This window comes from Aethalodelphis obliquidens, unplaced genomic scaffold (genome assembly GCF_003676395.1).
Source record: "Aethalodelphis obliquidens isolate GAN/ISIS:26980383/991018 unplaced genomic scaffold, ASM367639v1 scaffold8, whole genome shotgun sequence".
In the NCBI taxonomy this organism is placed as follows: Eukaryota; Metazoa; Chordata; class Mammalia; order Artiodactyla; family Delphinidae; genus Aethalodelphis; species Aethalodelphis obliquidens.
This window is the reverse complement of record NW_020837952.1, coordinates 28,936,421-28,954,280: the sequence shown is the minus strand read 5'-3', so window position 1 is coordinate 28,954,280 and position 17,860 is coordinate 28,936,421. Positions and strand designations below refer to the sequence as shown.

At 35.9% G+C, this 17,860-nt stretch overlaps 1 protein-coding gene across 2 annotated transcripts in view; it reads right to left on the bottom strand.

Annotated features, from left to right (window-relative positions):
- Positions 1 to 17,860, bottom strand: part of TMTC2 (transmembrane O-mannosyltransferase targeting cadherins 2) — a 429,464-nt gene that overhangs the window by 194,690 nt on the left and 216,914 nt on the right. For both annotated transcript variants that reach the window (XM_027107120.1, XM_027107119.1), the window contains exon 4: positions 202 to 316. In XM_027107120.1, the coding sequence (XP_026962921.1) occupies positions 202 to 316 (115 nt within the window). The remainder of the gene's footprint in view (positions 1 to 201; positions 317 to 17,860) is intronic.

The window sequence follows — 17,860 nt, the reverse complement described above, 5'->3', positions numbered from 1 at the left end:
AATACACATGAATATCAATGATGTGGCCCAAAACAGAGACCACATATACCATCCATTTACTGATCTCAGAGGCATGATTCATGAAAAGACTATTTCAGAATATCAGCTACCATCATCTCCATTTCCAGCAGTTAAATCAATAGTCCCTCTCGCCACATGTTTCAAAGATGAACCAAACCAGAGAAAGCAACGCATACTCACAAATTATAAAGCATGTCAGCCATGTTGCTTCGGTAATACAAAGCATTTCTATAGGCGCTTTCAGCTTCAGAAATTTTGCTCTGACTCTTGAGAACATTTCCAAGGTTACCCCATGCTGCCAAAAAGAGAAAGAAGTATTCAGGCTGAGTGTCATTCCAATTATATATGACATAATATCAGGCCATCAGGAAGTACCACAATGAGAGAAAAAACTCTCATAAAACATTTTTAAGAAAGCAAATTTATTTCCTTGGTACTCCAACATTTCATCAAACTAGGGGATTAAATACAATGAAAGCCTAAAACAAAACTATGTCTCAAAGCTGATATACACATACAGTTCATCATAAGGCCAAGAACTATGTTATCTTAAGATCACCTACAAAGACTTGAAGCTCTTTCAAATCTTGGTAGGGGTCTTCGTGGACTGAAATTATTGTATACTTACTAAACCAGAAACTGTAAGAAATCATCTTAAAATAAAGACTTCATTCAAATACAAAAATACTGATAAATGACATAGAAGAACTGGGAATAAAAAAGAAGATAACTAAGTATATCAAAGCTATAAAAAGGCTTAATAGTCATCAGAATGTATCAGTAAACACTATGCTTCTTAAAACAGTGAAGTATATATGGTTTATTCACATATAATGTTCTTTTATACCCTTCCTGTTAATAAATTCATACATGGTAAAATCAGTAACAGTGTTTTCACACACAGTCACACTTAAAAATTGACATTTTCTGTACACCCTTTACGTTTCACTCCAAATAATCATGATTTCTCAATATTAGAAGACACTCCATTAACAGCTGCTCACACAGCATGGCTCTCAAACAGACCTATCCCTCAAACTTGGGTGCTTCTCTTGTCTTCTTTCTTTCCCATAAGGAGATGGAGTGTCGGGTCCTGAAATCAGAGTCCCTCCCAACTAGAAGATGAGGATGAGAAGGCTCATGTGTGCCAAGATCTATTTATTTGGGTAATTAATAGCTGTATATGAAGAATGAAAGGGGTTTTGAGATATCGCTTTTTAATGCATAAAAATGTGTAGCCTCTTTCGATCCCAAATTTGCTTACGTGGCCTGTAATTTAACACTCTGTGCCTTTGTTTACTCATCTGTAATATGGGGGAGAATAATATCTCCTGGGTTTGTTGACAAGGATTAAATGAGCTTGTATACGTAGGGTGTTTAAGATGGTGCCTGCCACGTGGCAAATACTCAATAAATATTTTCACACTAAGTTTCATCTTTCACTGCAAACCAACATTCACACGCTACGAATAGGCCTTAGCACTATGAGTCCATAGAAAATTGAATCCTTATCTTTTTGAAAGATAAAAGTTAAAAAAATAATGAAAAACATATAGTAAAATAAATTATGATTATCTTTAAATTTAACAGGCAAAACACCATATGTATTTTATATCCAACCCCCCCATCCCACCACCAACATAACAAAGTATGGCTCAATGGAAACTTCTAATAGCCAATGCATCCAACTAGTAATTTAAGCACCAGGAAAACATCATTATAATGCTATCCCATCTTACCCATAGTCTTTGAACACAGATGATGAAAAAAAATTATAGCAAGAAATTAGTTTGAATATTAAGGCATATTTCCAGAGAAACTGATTGACATTTTTTCAAGTACTTATAGCCCAATTAATAGTTAATAGTCAACAAATACATAATTATGTCTAGAATATACATTTACTCATTTGGTTAGTGGTTCATTTATTAATTCATAAATGTATTTGTTTATTAAGCACCTATTTTGTGCCAGAAACATTATCGGGGGCTGGCACAACTGTACATACATACAAGTTCTCACCCACTCGCAGCTTATGTTTGAAGTGGGGAGTGGAGTGGGGATGGGAGGACCACACAATAGAAGAAATGAATTAACTTCAGGTGATAAGTGCTACAAACAATATAAAACAAAGTAAGATGGAGGGAATGAGGCTAATTTAAACAGGGATATCTTAGAAATAGGGAAATGGGTGTTATCTCTAAAAACTGAGGACAAGGAAGCAGTCTTGCAAAGACCAGCGATTCCAGGTAGGGGGAAAAGTAAGAGCAAAGAATCTAAGATGCCTTCCGCAGGGAAAGGCAGCAGAGGAGATGGTTATTTCAAAGTAAGACTACAACTTATAAATTAAAAATCATCAGTGAAGTTATCTGTGGCAAAGCCACAGCATGTTACTAAGTTTCTTTTGTCCAAACAGAAATCACTCACGTATTTATGATTAAGTCATTGCCCTAGGTAACTACAGAAAGAAGAAAATTCCCAAATTAAGTACGTATTTTTTAAACAATTTTAATTGCTTATGGATGAAAGAGGGAGTAGGGGAGAGAGGAAAGAAAGGGTAGACTTTGATGTCCTGAACTCATCTGACACTCACCAACAGGCCATTCTGTTCTTCCGTTGTACATATACAACAGGAAAACAGCTGGAGACAAGGTTACTTTGAGACCATGGTAAATGATACCAAGCAAGATCACTTCATAATTTTACTAAACACAAAAAAGAAAAAGGCCACTGTACAACCCACAAAATACCAAACAACCCCCTCTCTTGCTAAACGAATACTTCTTTAACCAGGCATAGATAGAACTGTCCCAGCATCCGATCTAGAGGACTCCCCTGTTTCCTGAGACCCTTTCCCAAATCACCTAACCAAAATCCAAATCCAGTGACAGGGCATATAATGAGATTCCTTCAGTGCAAGGAGTAGTTAAGCCAACTTCCTTACTACCAGCGTGTTCCTTCTGGTCTCTGCCTGCAAGGCACTGACATAGAGGATTTCATCACATTCAAATATGAAAACAATTCTTCTTCAAAACCCCTTCTTCCTAATTGCTCTTTAGTACTGTGTTTACCAAAAGAGAGTTTAGGTTTTTAAGTAGAGCTGACAAGACTAAGCCTAAAATTTTTGCCTACTTTTTTTTTATTGTTACTATTCCATACTTTTAAATTTAAATACTATTGATTTTTGCTTCCATGCTACCAGAACCCAATGCTAACCTAAAGATTACTTCTAAAAATATAAAGCTACCCTACAGAATATAACCTAAAATTAAAAATCCTATTAGTAGTCAACTAAATAGTAACCTTTTCACAAAAGTTGTTCATGTTTCAGCGATAAAACAAAAAGTAGGAAAAAAAAAAACATTGTTGACATATAAACCAGTTAAAATCTAGTTTTTACAGATATATTATAGTTTAAAGGAAAATACATTAAAATAAACTAAAAAGTACATCTTAAAAGGGCTAATGTGATGATTTCAAATCTATATAATTAACCTACAGAATTAATCACTGTAGCTTTAGGGTTTTTTTTTTTTTCCTATTACTTGACAAATTTGATCATATCAACCAAGTCAACTGTTTTATATCAGATCCATTTTTACACCTAGCTGGTCTGATGACTTGAAAGTATCTAAACCCAAACTCAAAAAATATGGAGAAATATTCCAAGGCTCACGGATGGGACAATTTAACATTATAAAGACGTCAATTCTCCCAAAATTAATCTATAAATTCTACATAATTCCAATCAATATTTTAGCATATTAACAAACTCAAAAAAATGTATTCTAATAACCGTAATAGAAGAGAAAAATGAAACTGGGTCTTTATAGCATATTCACCATATACAAAGGTAAACTCCAGATGGTTTTAAAAGATAAATGTGAAAAAGTAAAGCTAACAGAAGAATATATAGATTATCTCTGTGGAAGGGAAAGTGGCTTCTTAAAAAGACCTCCAAACAGAACTCAAAAAGTAAAACAATTGATGAATTTGAGTATCTCAAAATGAAGGACTTCTACTTATTGAAGGACACTAGGGACATGCATTAATACACCAGGAGAAGATATTTCAAACATCTAAACAAAAAGGAACTGTACTTAGAAATAAAAAGAACTCCAAACAAAGCAATAAGAAATCCAACAGCGGGGGAAAAAAATGGGCAAAGGATATGAACAGGAATCTACAAAAGGTGAAACCAAAATAAATTCTAGAATACATTAAATAATTTTAACTAATACTCAAATTCCTTAGTAACCCAGAGAAATGCAAATTATAACAATGAGACTTGAGATTGGCAAAAATGAGAAAACTGGATAAGGCCAAATACTGGTAGGCATGTGGAATGGGCCCTGTGCACTGTCGGGGGCCTTGTAGCCTGGGGAAACCACTGCGTTCTGCCATCTGACAGATCAGCAAATGTTACTGACTACGTCATGAATAATCCCTGACCAGCAATCCCACTCCCAGAGAAATTCTAAGAGAACATTAAGAGGATGTTTAATGCAAGCCTCTTAGTGTTGGCTGATAGTAGGAAATAATCGACCTGTCCATCATGGGAGTATCATGTGAGACATAAACTTCATGGATTACTATACAGCAGTGAGGACCAGCACATTCCATGTAAATACTGTAACATGAATGGACCTTGAAAAGCCTACAAAGATTCAAAATATCTAATGCATTCTTTTAAAAATATTAAAAATTCATTCCCACCCAAAATCTCACTACATATTTTACAAGGGTACATTATAAATCTAAGGATGCAAATCAAGTACATTAGAGCCGTTACCTATGATGCAAAGGAAAATTCAAGTTAGGAATAGAGATAAAAGGGAATAAATACATAAATAAAAGAGAGGAAAGTTGTAGGGATCACCCTGAAAACTGGCTGCAAACTGAGGAATATAATTAACTTCTGCAGCTGGGTAGCAGGGGATGAAAAGGAGAATGGAGGGGAGGGGAGGATAGGAAAGAATGGACAAAAGGAAAATGAAGGTCACACTTCACATTCTTTTAAAATAGAGATGGGGTTATTCTATATCCTACTTCAGGAATAAAGGGTTTTAACATTCACCAAACTTTTTCTTGTACTACGACAATTCGAAACAGATGTTTGAGATTATCTTCAAATTTTCACTTGGTAATTATACTTTGGACCAACATAACTTAAAGATCTTGTATTTTCATTAATATTTAATGTCATTTACACTTTTAAAATTTTTAATCTCATATATTTTATTGATGCATTTATTTCACTGCAGTGACCTTTAAAACTACAGTTTGATTGGAATAAAATCCCTGAAATTCTTCCAAGAAATTGTGAGTGAAGCCTAAAAAAATGTATCTAGTTTTTCAAAGTCTATATTTTAATAGTGTGCCCAGATGAATCCAATTCACACATTAAAGCACTGTAGATAATAAAGCACTTATTTGAAGTTTTAAAAAAATGTAATCAGTTTATCCTAAAATCTCAATGTAATTTTTGAAAGTTTTTCCCAACAAACAGTATTTCAAAATATTCAGAGTACTCATTTTATTCCTATTTTTGACACAGTTTATACTATAAGAAGCTGCTCTTGTTGGGGGACTACTGTCCCATTTCATGGGCTTAATGTGCACCACTACAAGCCTAGGTAGAGAAAAAGAGAAGGAAAAGGTGAAGGGAGAAGGGGAGGTGGAGAAGGAATAAAAATATATGTATATTGGGATAAAAAAAATAACAGTACTTTCATTTATTTAAAGTTTACTATATGCTTGACAGTGTCCAGAATTTATTTAACACAAAAATAACCGTTGAGGTCCATTACTATACCCATTTCATTGATGTATGAACTGAAGTTAATTTTTTAAATTGCAAACTTAATGACAATAGAGAACCAGATCTGTTTCCAGGCATCGAAATCTCACCCTCTCAATACTGAGTCAGAATACAAAGTAGATCACATATTATAATACTCAATATTTACACATATTTAATTGAGGGACTAGAGTATAATACAGAACCAAGATAAATTATCCAAATGAGCCATCCCCTCAGAACTGGTAGGGACAAAATACTCCAGAAACAACAAACTAAAGCTATCTAGTACCCATATTTCATAATGTATTTTCTATACCACAGAAAAATGAATGCCAAACAATATATTAAGTGTTTTACATTTCTTTGGGAATGGAATTTTAAATGTCACATTTTCTAGTTAATGCAATGGAAACAGAACAGAGTCTACCTATGTAAATAAATGGTTGTTGCTCAAAGATACTGCGGATTTAGGTACATTTATCAAGGACTCCTAAGTGCCCTGAAGATGCCTTACATGTGACAAGAGATTTAAAAAGCATTGTTTAACAAGTACCTGACTTAGTTCTTAGGACTAAGCATATACGATGATTATATTAAAGAAAAGCAAACAGATGCTTCTAGGTATCACTGGATAAGCTTTAGGAAATCTCATCTGTAAAGTTATTTTATTTTCAAAAAGAAAACGAAATTTTTCTTTTAAACAAAGTCAGGAAGCAAAGAAGCAAGAATAACTCATATCTCAAGGGCCCTTCACACTGGTATTTAACTGCATCTAAAAGGTATCCACTTACTAAGAAACTTGACCTTAACTCACAAGGAAAGCTTCTCTTGTACTTCGTCCACAATCTGCCACAGTTCATTTTATGTTCTTTGAAAGGCAGAAAAACAATTAAATATTCCCATCTTGCAAAAGTTCTTCTAAAGAGAAAATCAAATGTGAGCCCCTTCTGGAAATGTTAAGTGATCTACAGCAATGAATCCCTCCAAAATTTTTTCAAAGCCCTCATTCAAATACAGCAGTTCTAAGTTCATAAAGTAATTCAAACTTACTGTAAATTAACTACTGCAATTTCATAGCACTTGATATATTTCACAAAATCAATGCAGGGAGATTTGAGCAATTTTTTCAAGGATATATATTTTTTTAATTAATTTAATTTTACTTATTTTATTTTTGGCTGCACTGGGTCTTTGTTGCTGCACGCGGGCTTGTCTCTGGTTGTGGCGAGGGGAGGCTACTCTTTGTTGCCATGCGCAGGCTCCTCACTGCGGTGGCCTCTCTTATTGCGGAGCACGGGCTCTAGAGCACAGGCTCAGTAGTTGTAGGCTCATGGGCTTAGTTGCTCCGTGGCACGTGGGATCTTCCCGGACCAGGGATCAAACCCGTGTCCCCTGCATTGACAAGCGGATTCAACCACTGCGTCACCAAGGAAGCCATTCAAGGATATTTTTACTTTACACTAAATGTTTGGAGATATTTATATTCATTGATTATAAAAAAAAGTTTAAATAATTTTATGATTACGGCATGCATTACTCTTTGAAAAATTAGCTAATAAGATGAATGAGGGTGGGAGGGAGATGCAAGAGGGAGGAGATATTGGGATATATGTATAGCTGATTCACTTTATTATAAAGCAGAAACTAACACACCACTGTAAAGCAATTATACTCCAATAAAGATGTTAAAAGAAAAAGATGAATGAATCTCTTAATATTCACATTTCAGCTACTTAACATTCAGGCATGCAGTCATGCCTCAGGGTTATCATACCAGCATTTCCATTCCATTGGTGCAGTGAACACAGCCACCAGAATCAGCAAGGACTCCATTTTTGACTTCTGCCTTCAGCTGTAATTTATTTTTACTTCAGAACTTTAATATATGTCTTTAGTCCCTATATCAACACCAAGTTCTATGTAAAGATCTGGCAAAATTGAAACATTTAATACTGTTTTAAATAAGGTGATAGGGCTTCCCTGGTGGCGCAGTGGTTGAGAGTCCACCTGCCGATGCAGGGGACACGGGTTCATGCCCTGGTCCGGGAGGATCCCACATGCCGCGGAGCGACTGGGCCCGTGAGCCATGCCCGCTGAGCCTGCGTGTCTGGAGCCTGTGCTCCGCAACAGGAGAGGCCACAGCGGTGAGAGGCCCGCATATCGCAAAAAATAAATAAATAAATAAATAAATAAGGTGATAAATCCTAAATTTTGCTTCCTCCAATTCTAAGTTACTTGTTTGAAACCAGAATGCTACCCCCCAAAAAAGGTTTAAACATTGAAATTCGCCAGTTATCTAAGCCAGGCCAGCAGCAAAAGGAAATAAATACAGGACTGCCTAGTGTACCTGTACTGGATGAGGAAACTGTGCCTCAGAGAAAGTGACACTTAAAAGCTAACCGAGCTAAAAGTTATGTCTGGTTGGTTCCAAAACCCTTGTTTTAATCACTATGGAACACTTGGACTTCAGATGTGTTCCAAAAGTGGTGTTACTAAAGATATAAGTTAAATAAATGTCATTTTAAAATATAAAGGATAATTACGTTAAAATTTCTAATCTCAGTGAAAAGGAAAGAGAAAGAAAGTAGAAGGGGAAAAAAGAGCCACTCAACTGCATGAAACTTAAAATTAATGTGAATGTGGTTTTTTTTTTTCTTGTTAACCAGAATGATTTCTCATTCTATCCATTAACAAACATTGTAAGGGAGTCAACATTTGTAGCCTGGGCTTTTTACTAATTGTATGATAGTGACTCCAGGGAAATATGAGCCCTTACAAGCCTACAAGAATTTATTTTTCCTAGTAATTATACCTTGGATTATTATAGAAACGAACATAAAGTAGGTAAAAAAAAAAAACTGCCTGGCTAAAATGTTAAGTGGAAAAAGTACACATAATTTAAAGATTATGATTCATATGATACCGGAATACATATACTATACACTTTTACACTCTAATTAGAGCAATTTTATAATATGCAATTATTTCTCATTTCCCTACCTTTGGTTACTTCACACGGAGCTGAAAATAAGTTTATTCCTAATAAGGGAAAAAAGTATTAAAAATGAAAAGATAAAATTTAGTATTCCACTGATATGTTAACATTGTCTTCACAGCATTGTTAGTCACTACGCTATCTATGTGCATATTGTAATATCCACATATACAGTTCAGTGCAGGTTTTCTGGTTTTAACACATCTAGGGTTATTCCTTAGCGTTTTACCATCTGCAATCTCTACTGTATTCTGACTAACTATGAGCCACCCCCAGGTCCACAGTTCAGTGTCTGCTATCAGTACCACGCATGGTCTGTGAAGCTGGGTCTCTCCTGTGGAAGCCTTCACTCTTTCATTTCCCAACTGTGCTCAAAAGTTTTCCCATTGCCTCTCCATCAAAAGAAAACAAATCTCTTTATGTTCCTATCTGATAGCAATGTGCTCTCTGTGAAGTTTCTGATTAACCCACAGCATTATACATGAAGACAGCAAATACAATTGCATTTGCAAACATAATGACTGGACAAGGAAGAATTTAGAATCATCTGAGCTTTGAGGCTCTCCTCAAATCTTACCAACAGACCCTTTTTTTGGCCTATTACACTGTCAATCTAAAACACTTGGTGAATATATAACTGGTAAATAGTGACCCTATTTATACAAAAGACATACCAATTCAGTAAAGACTCATCAGAAATTCCTCACATCTGGCTGATCTCTTAGCCTATGAGGCTGTTCAATCACTACCATAGGTTGACTGTAAATTCTACAGAGTAGTTGAGTTACTTCTGATTTCATATAAGGAACATAATAGAACCAAAGAATCTCTTAGAGTTTGTCTCCGACATATTTGGTATCATTTGAGTCTGGTTCAGCTCTAAAAGACGAACAACCTTTAGAAAGGGCAAGAGTTCAGGAATTCTAAACAACTCCAGGGGGAAAACAGAGAAGTGATTTTTTTTTTTCTTTAGTTCTCTCTTTTGTTCCTTTACACTCCAATCTCATAATCTACTTTATCTCACAGTGAATCCTGTCATCATTTGGATGGGTCCCTGCCATCGAACGGCCCCAGGTTAGTTTCCTGTTATGTGTCACTAAAAGGAAATTTGATGTGGAGACATAAACCAAAATATCCCAAACCTAAGGTTTTAGTTCTAATTCTGTTAACAATTAGATTTGGGTACACTGAAGTAAATTACTGGACTCTTCTATTTCTTATTAACAGTAGTAAGTAAACATGTAATATGGGCCAAACCCTGGGCTAGGGTGCTACACACACTCTGTCCCACACAGTGGTATTGCTATACTCACTATACAGATCAGCCACTTGACACTCTAAGGATGATAATAACAGCTATTCATGGTCTGAGTTAGGATTAGGACCCCGATCTACCTTACTGCAAAATCTGTCCTACTTACCATGCCTTTTCTCCCTAAGCATTCTACCCCTCCTTTAGTTTCTCATCTGTAAAACAGGTGTAACAATGCTTGCCCAAGTTAAACTCCAGCATCACTGAGATAATAAGAAAATAGAACTCTGCAAAGTACATTACTATGGAAAAGGAATAATATGTCATTAATAGATCATCATCCATAAAAAGCATAACAAGTTAGATACACCCTTTAACAGTGTATCTCCTGTATTTAGAATCTATGGTCATGCTACTGAGGATTTCATTGCCAAGCAAATCCAGACCAAGAAAAACAAATCTCAAAGCAACATTAAATACTCTCAAAGCCAGTTTTAAGAAGAGAAAAATAATAAAATTCAAAGATTACATTTTATTAAAAATAAATCAGTTCCTAAGATAAACATGCAGTATATCTCAAACATCCATCAGGACACCATGTTATACGCTATATTACATTAATATATTCAATATATTAATTTTTTTAAATTTATTTTTTGGCTGTGCTGGGTCTTCATTGCTGCTCGCGGGCTTTCTCTAGTTATGGTGAGCGGGGGCTACTCTTCATTGCGGTGCACGGGCTTCTCATTGTGGTGGCTTCTATTGTTGTGGAGCACGGGCTCTAGGCGCACGGGCTTCAGTAGTTGCAGCGCGCAGGCTCAGTAGTTGTGGCACACGGGCTTAGTTGCTCCTCGGCATGTGGGATCTTCCCAGACCAGGGATCGAACCCGTATCCCCTGCATTGGCAGGCAGATTCTTTTTTTTTTAATATCAGCAAAGCAAAAGCAAGTTTATTTGGGAGCAGAAAACAACTGCAATTCGAGACACACAACTATAGCAAACCACATGTGAGTCCAGCAAAGAAAGGAGAGGAAACTTTTTGTTGAGGAGAAGGGAAAGTTGGGAGGGGCTGTTATAAACAAAAAGTCCACTATAGCAGGGGTCCCCAACCCCCGGGCCACGGACTGGTACTGGTCCGTGTGGCAGGCAAATTCTTAACCACTGCACCACCAGGGAAGTCCAATATATTAATTTTTAACAGTCACTCTTAACTCAGCACCTAGTGCTGAACATGGAAAAAGTAGAGTTAATAACTAGAGAAAACAGCATTTCAAAAAGTGAAAAATGATCAGTAAGAACAAGTATCAAGAATAAAATATTTATGTGAGTAGAAAAATATTTACTTACGAATGCTAATGAGAAGAAAAATTAGCTATTAAATAAATTTCTAAAAATATCAACTACCTTTCTATATGCACAAATCTTGGGCAACTATTATTTTAATGTATTTTCTTCTGTACTTTCAGCTAACTACGAACAACAGAAAAAAAGAGGGAGGTTAATTTTCTTTGCCTTTTTTGCTGCTACAGGACAAATAGATAAGGGTTCTTCAAAGGCTGTGCAGCCAGTACTTGCATGAGGCATTTTTGCATCACTTGAGAAACAATATTGAAACAAAGGATGATGTTACTCATTTAACAGCCTTAAACGTACAACTCAGGAAGTCTACTTCCAAACAGCAGAAGGAAGCTAGTACATAGAGGGGTAAAATAAACAGGAAGAACCAGAAGGGTGAATGCACTAAAATGACATTCTCACATCAGTTGAGCACTATGAGAAAGAGAAGGGCTGGCCCACTTTCCTGAAGCTCTAATCTTAACTGGACTGGATCCCAACAGGGAATTTTCAGAGGCCATTAAAGGCTCTTTTACACCAAACACATCTACTGGATACATATTAGTGTTTAATAAATATTACCAACTAGAAATTATGACTAGATATGTGGTTTTAGAGGCATAAACCCCTATATTCCATCCATGAGTCCTAAGTGGTGTTGACGTTCAGAGGATTTACATTTTAGGTTGATTAAAACCCACAGAGAAGCTGTATTTCCCTATGAAATCATCAGGATCGGGGTTAGGATATACTTCTTTAAGTCTAAACTTTTAACTTAAAAACCTCAAAAGTAAATATCTACTCCAGGCTCAATTTAGACATGAGCTGGGAACCAACAGCCATGATCAAAGCAAGGCAGGTCTCTGATCAAAGTACCACTTAAGACTCTTGGTTCTAGAATCGCACCACAGAGCCGAAAGGTATGGCACAGAAAGAACTTTAGTGACTGTATCACCTGCCCGAAAAAACTTTCTCAAAATCATTGTCCTATACTGTAAAAGCAAAAGAGATTTTTAAAATCTTGTGCCACTGCTTCCTAATAATAGAATTGCAAGAGCAAAAGTAATTTCAAATAGTGATTGGAGATAAGAAAAACACACAACACATGGATTTGGACAATAGCATTAATTAATATGCTCATGCTTTGTTTATGTAAACCCAAAAACTTATCTCTACTTGAAAATTGTTTTCAACACTCACATGAATATGGACAACAGCATTCAGTTTTAACCACTAGAGTGAACACGACTTGAAGCTGTCCTTGGGAAATATTCAGATAATATGAAAACAGACTAAGTAGAGAAATGAGGTATTCTATACCAGTTTTGCAAACCACCAAAGCTTATTTGTAAAACTCAAAAAGAATAAGCCGGGCTTCCCTGGTGGCGCAGTGGTTGAGGGTCCACCTGCCGATGCAGGGGACACGGGTTCGTGCCCTGGTCCGGGAAGATCCCACATGCCAAGAAGCGGCTGGGCCCGGTGAGCCATGGCCACTGAGCCTGCGCTCCGCAGCAGGAGAGGCCACAACAGTGAGAGGCCCGAGTACCGCAAAAAAAAAAAAAAAGAATAAGCCAATTGATAAAGTAAAACCAGATATTATCTCAACATATCTCAGGCCTCCTGCTCCTTCCTGGTAGTCTCGTGATACATAATTTGAGAAATTTACTCTCTTTTCCCGAGGAAAGAAAAGAGAGGAAGAGAAGAAAGAAAGTTTATCGCATTTCTTTATTATACAAACTCCCAGTTGTAATATGCAGAGCCCCAAACATTACAAGACTATAAGTTTCCTCTGCCATCCAGGGAAAGAGTTGAAAAAAAAGTTCGTTGACACCTCAGTTATCTGTTCTTGTCAAAATTTGACTCTCAGCTATTGTATTGCATATCTAATCCAGTTCCTTCTTTCTAAACTTCCAATTCCTAGAGAAAGTTCTCCCAATTAAAATGTATGCCTACACTACTCCCAAAAAAGATGTTAATGTTTTAATATAATACCCCATGGTGTTTTACATAGAGAAACTGAATTATGCTGTTTAAGGTGACTGAATAAATGTTCAGAGCAGCTAACATCATTGGGATTTAGACTCCTAAATACAAGACACAACAAAGCCCCTAACAGAGTCCAGCCCTCGAGCAAGGTTTTTTGTTTGTTTGTTTGTGCTTGTTTCTCTCTACTATTTAATCAAGTTGGATTGTAGTGTCTTACTTGGTAAATAATATTATCATTTTTAAATCATATCTTTTAGCGTTTGGTCCTTATATTTTAGTAAGCACATATATGTTTCCACTAGATCCCCCTGGATGGTAATATTCCTATTTTTAAATTAGAAATAAATTTAACACTAAACTAAAAACTAAAACTAAACAGAGGAGAGATTTCTAATTTAACACCCATATGCATTAAAAATAGGGCTCACACTTTGTTTCTCCCATAGAGTTATATAAACAGTCTTCTACATCCAAGTCTTTTTCAATAATTATACGACTTGGAACATCTCAGATTTTTCCATAATCCCTTGAGACTTAACTGGAATTTTCTTTTACTTCCACCATCACCAGTAATAGCTGTGCACGTGTAATAAGGGTAAAACTAAAAAACATGTGTGTTTGTCTTCTTGAAAATCTGCTATATCTGTGACATTATCTGCAAGTTTATATGACAGCAGAAAACAAATATACATTACCCTTCTGTGTTTTATAAGGGTCAAATACCTGTAACTTGATTTTGCTTAAGACAGTGCTCTAATACACTTTTTAGCTTACTTGGGCAACTTGGTTCTCTTGTGGAAGGAGAATTTAAAATTTCAAAACTATCTTCTATGTCATAAACAACAACTCTATTCTCAAACTCTAACTTCTAACGTAGCTAACCCATTCCTTAATAGATGCTAGATTGAAGGATATTTCTTGGGTGTTTCTCTTTCCGACAGTACAGTGAAACTGGATGTTCAGAGATTGCCTCCTAGTACAGAACACATGCTAGACAGAAATTACAAAGTATTTGTTAAGGAATGTATTAATTGATGGGAAAGTAAGGGCAATCCCTAAGCTTAGAGACTGCTTGAAAGCAGGAATCCAGAAGGTTAAACAGTTCTGAAGATGGTACTCACCTTGCGTACATCTGTGAAACTAAGAGGAAAAGGGTTTAGGGTTTAGTCGGCTTCAAAAGGGAGGTCAAATTGGAGAAGCCGAACAAACTCAAACCCCCTGAAGGGAAGTGCCAGTCTCACCCAGGGACACGGGTGAAAAATAAATTTAGAAGAATATAAATTTGATAAAACATTATAAGTAATTTTTGGGCTTATTCCAGGAATGCAAAGTAGGTTCAACATTAGAAAATCTATTAACATAAATCATTAACATAAATAGATTGAGTGGAGAATATCATTATCAACATTAATTCCTAAAAAGAAATTTTAGACTAGAAATAAGAGGAAAACTCTACTGATAAAAGCTGCCTACTGAAAAACCTATAAAATACACATAATTAATGGTGAAATATTTAAAACATTCTTTCTTAAACAAGAATAAGACAAAAATCCTGCTGTCATCACTCTTGTTTGAGATTGTAATGGGGGTTCTAGCATAAAATAAGAGAACACAAATGAAAGAAACAAAACTGTGAAATAAGAAGAGGTATAGGGGAGGTTCTGGTAATAGCTTTCTCTTAATCTGCAAAATGCATGTTTTAGTAGCATCCTTTAAGTGGTTCAAATATGAGGTATGTGTATATATTTCTCAATGAATGAAATATTTCATATATGTTTAATAAAAAAAAAAAAAAAAAGGCAAAGAGGGCTTCCCTGGTGGCGCAGTGGTTGAGAGTCTGCCTGCCTGCCGATGCAGGGGACACGGGTTCGTGCCCCGGTCCGGGAAGATCCCACATGCCGCAGAGCGGCTGGGCCCGTGAGACATGGCCGCTGAGCCTGCGCGTCCGGAGCCTGTGCTCCACAACGGGAGAGGCCACAACAGTGAGAGGCCCGCGTACCGCAAAAAAAAAAAAAAAAAAGGCAAAGAAATGTTAGAGCATTTTAAGAATCAAATACAAAACTAATACAGAAATCAGAATAAAGTAACTTTACACTTATTTTAATTATATGTGAGTTTCAGTTCCTTTGAAATATAACCACTGGTAAATATATTCAATCTAAGGCAACACTAATTTTAGGTTTGAGGGTTTTCAAAAACCCGTAAAGATTCTAAAAGTTCTGTTACGGATAATCCCAAAGAAACAGCAGTACGTCACCTACTTCACTGGTAAAACACCGTAGGACCATTTTCACTGAGTCTGTTGTGGTCTGTTTTATTTTTTTGTTTTCTTCTTCCCTACACAACTGTACTTGCAGCCATTAGAGCTGGAACCAAAGAAAAGATTTATGTGTTACTCCATTCTTAGAGGCAAGGAAACCACATGCTTTTGAACTACTGTGACTTACTCTATCTCAACTGAGAAACAACCGTAATTCATTTCCTCAAGAATCAAATGTTTAAAAGGGGCCTTAACAATTTAGCAGATTTACTTGTTTAAATCCTTTGGTTGAGCCAATGAGACATTTTCATTTTACTCTTGTCAGTCCCATTATTTTATATTTCTTTTTTCTACTCAGAAGAGACGAATTGAGAAGAAACACTGAATTTCTTTACCCTCTGGAAACCTGATTCCACTTCACCTTGTTTTTCTCTCAATCAGCCTTTTAGGGTGCTTTTTCCCAGCTATCTCCTACCATATCTGTTAAAAATGAAAATCTGTATTTTACAGCTTTTTAACTCAGGCTAGCCAATCTGATAAGATATTATACTGGTTTTCCTTCCTGACTTAACTGCTTCATGTTACTTTTCATAAAAATCTGTACCTCTTTTGAAAATTTTTCATCTTCAGAAGTAATATGACAAATTAGCTAAGAAATATAAGATTTATTACACAATCTCAAAGCTAGCTGGTTAATTGCAATTTACCATAGTTAAAGAAGACAGTCAATTAGAGGTAACCAAAAACTTAGACCATAAAATCCACAAGGAATTAGTCAAGTTTCACATGACTTAAGAGGTTTAGATTTCACTTAAATTATGAATTGTTTTCTTCATAAAATGATATTCCTTCCACATACTTGGTTCTTGAAATCTGCAACCATGTGAAGTTGAAATTGAAGTGTCAATTTTACAGAAATCCAGGAAAAAAGAAAAATTGTCAAATGTTGCATGGCTGAAACAACTATTCAGTTTCTGGTTTTCTATATCTAAATGGGCAATATTTGTCATTTGCATAAGGAGGCGTCGAATATAGGATGTGTGAGTAATCACCCTTAAGAGTTTCAAATACGTGCATCAGTATATACACATCTTTTATATCTATCATTTCACATACTTACATTAGAAAAAGGCATTAAAATAAATGTTTTCTTGTTAAATTTTCCATGGATGAACGCTGCTTCATTGTTCCTAATCATTTTAAGAAATTGTTTCCAAACAATTAAAAAGCATAGTCGTGTTCTCTAATGCAAATTGATACAGAGTTAATAAACCAACCATTCTAAAGAGCTGATTTGATTTTTAATCTATAACTTGAAAAAATGTAAATGCCTTTTAGCACACCAGCTATGCTGCCTATATGTTATCATTCTTTTTTATGTATATGTGCCCACTGATCTGTTTATCTATAATAACTTTGTTAGTCTCTGCTTATGATCTGAATCACTAAGGACATCAGTGAGTAGGTGGTTTTAGGGAAGACTGGTGAAGAGTTTGAGATGTGGACAAATCACCCAGGTGGAGAAGTCCCACACAGATAGGAAGTCATGGGGAAGGTAACTTAGAAATTCAATGACACATTTATTGACCCGGCACTATATCCCAGGTAGTGGTCTAGATTCTATAGAGAAAGGAAAATGAGGCAGTCTTTGGACAGAACCTTGCAGAATGAATCAGTTTGGGGAGGAGACAAAACCATACAAGAGACAGCTGTGGAAAATGAGTGACAGTCAAAATTGTGGAGTGGCCTTGAAAGCCAGAGAGCAGGAATCAGTGGTGCCAAATTCTGTAAGAGCCAAAGACACACGGGGATTTAGATGAGGCCAGAGGCCAAGAAGGAAAGTGATCGTACATTGAACCACCTTGTAATGAACTAAGAAATGCTTGTTTCAAGCAAATGTTAATCAATAGTTTATAAAAAACGGTGCTTTAAACACACGCTTCAAAAAAAAAAACCTTTTATATATTATGTGGCTTGCTCATTAAAGCAGTCATCAAAGGAAATTTCCTTTTTCCTAAGCACAAAAATGCAAAGAGTTATTGTGAAATCAGCAAACTATGGTAATCAACTATGTCTAGTATTTTCCTGACATTATCAACCACATAATGAGGTAGGACTTGTAGTTTACATAGTCCAAATCAGCTATCATTTCTCCACTATCCAGATTTAAACCATAAATTAGCAACACAGTCACTGTGACAGGCTCTA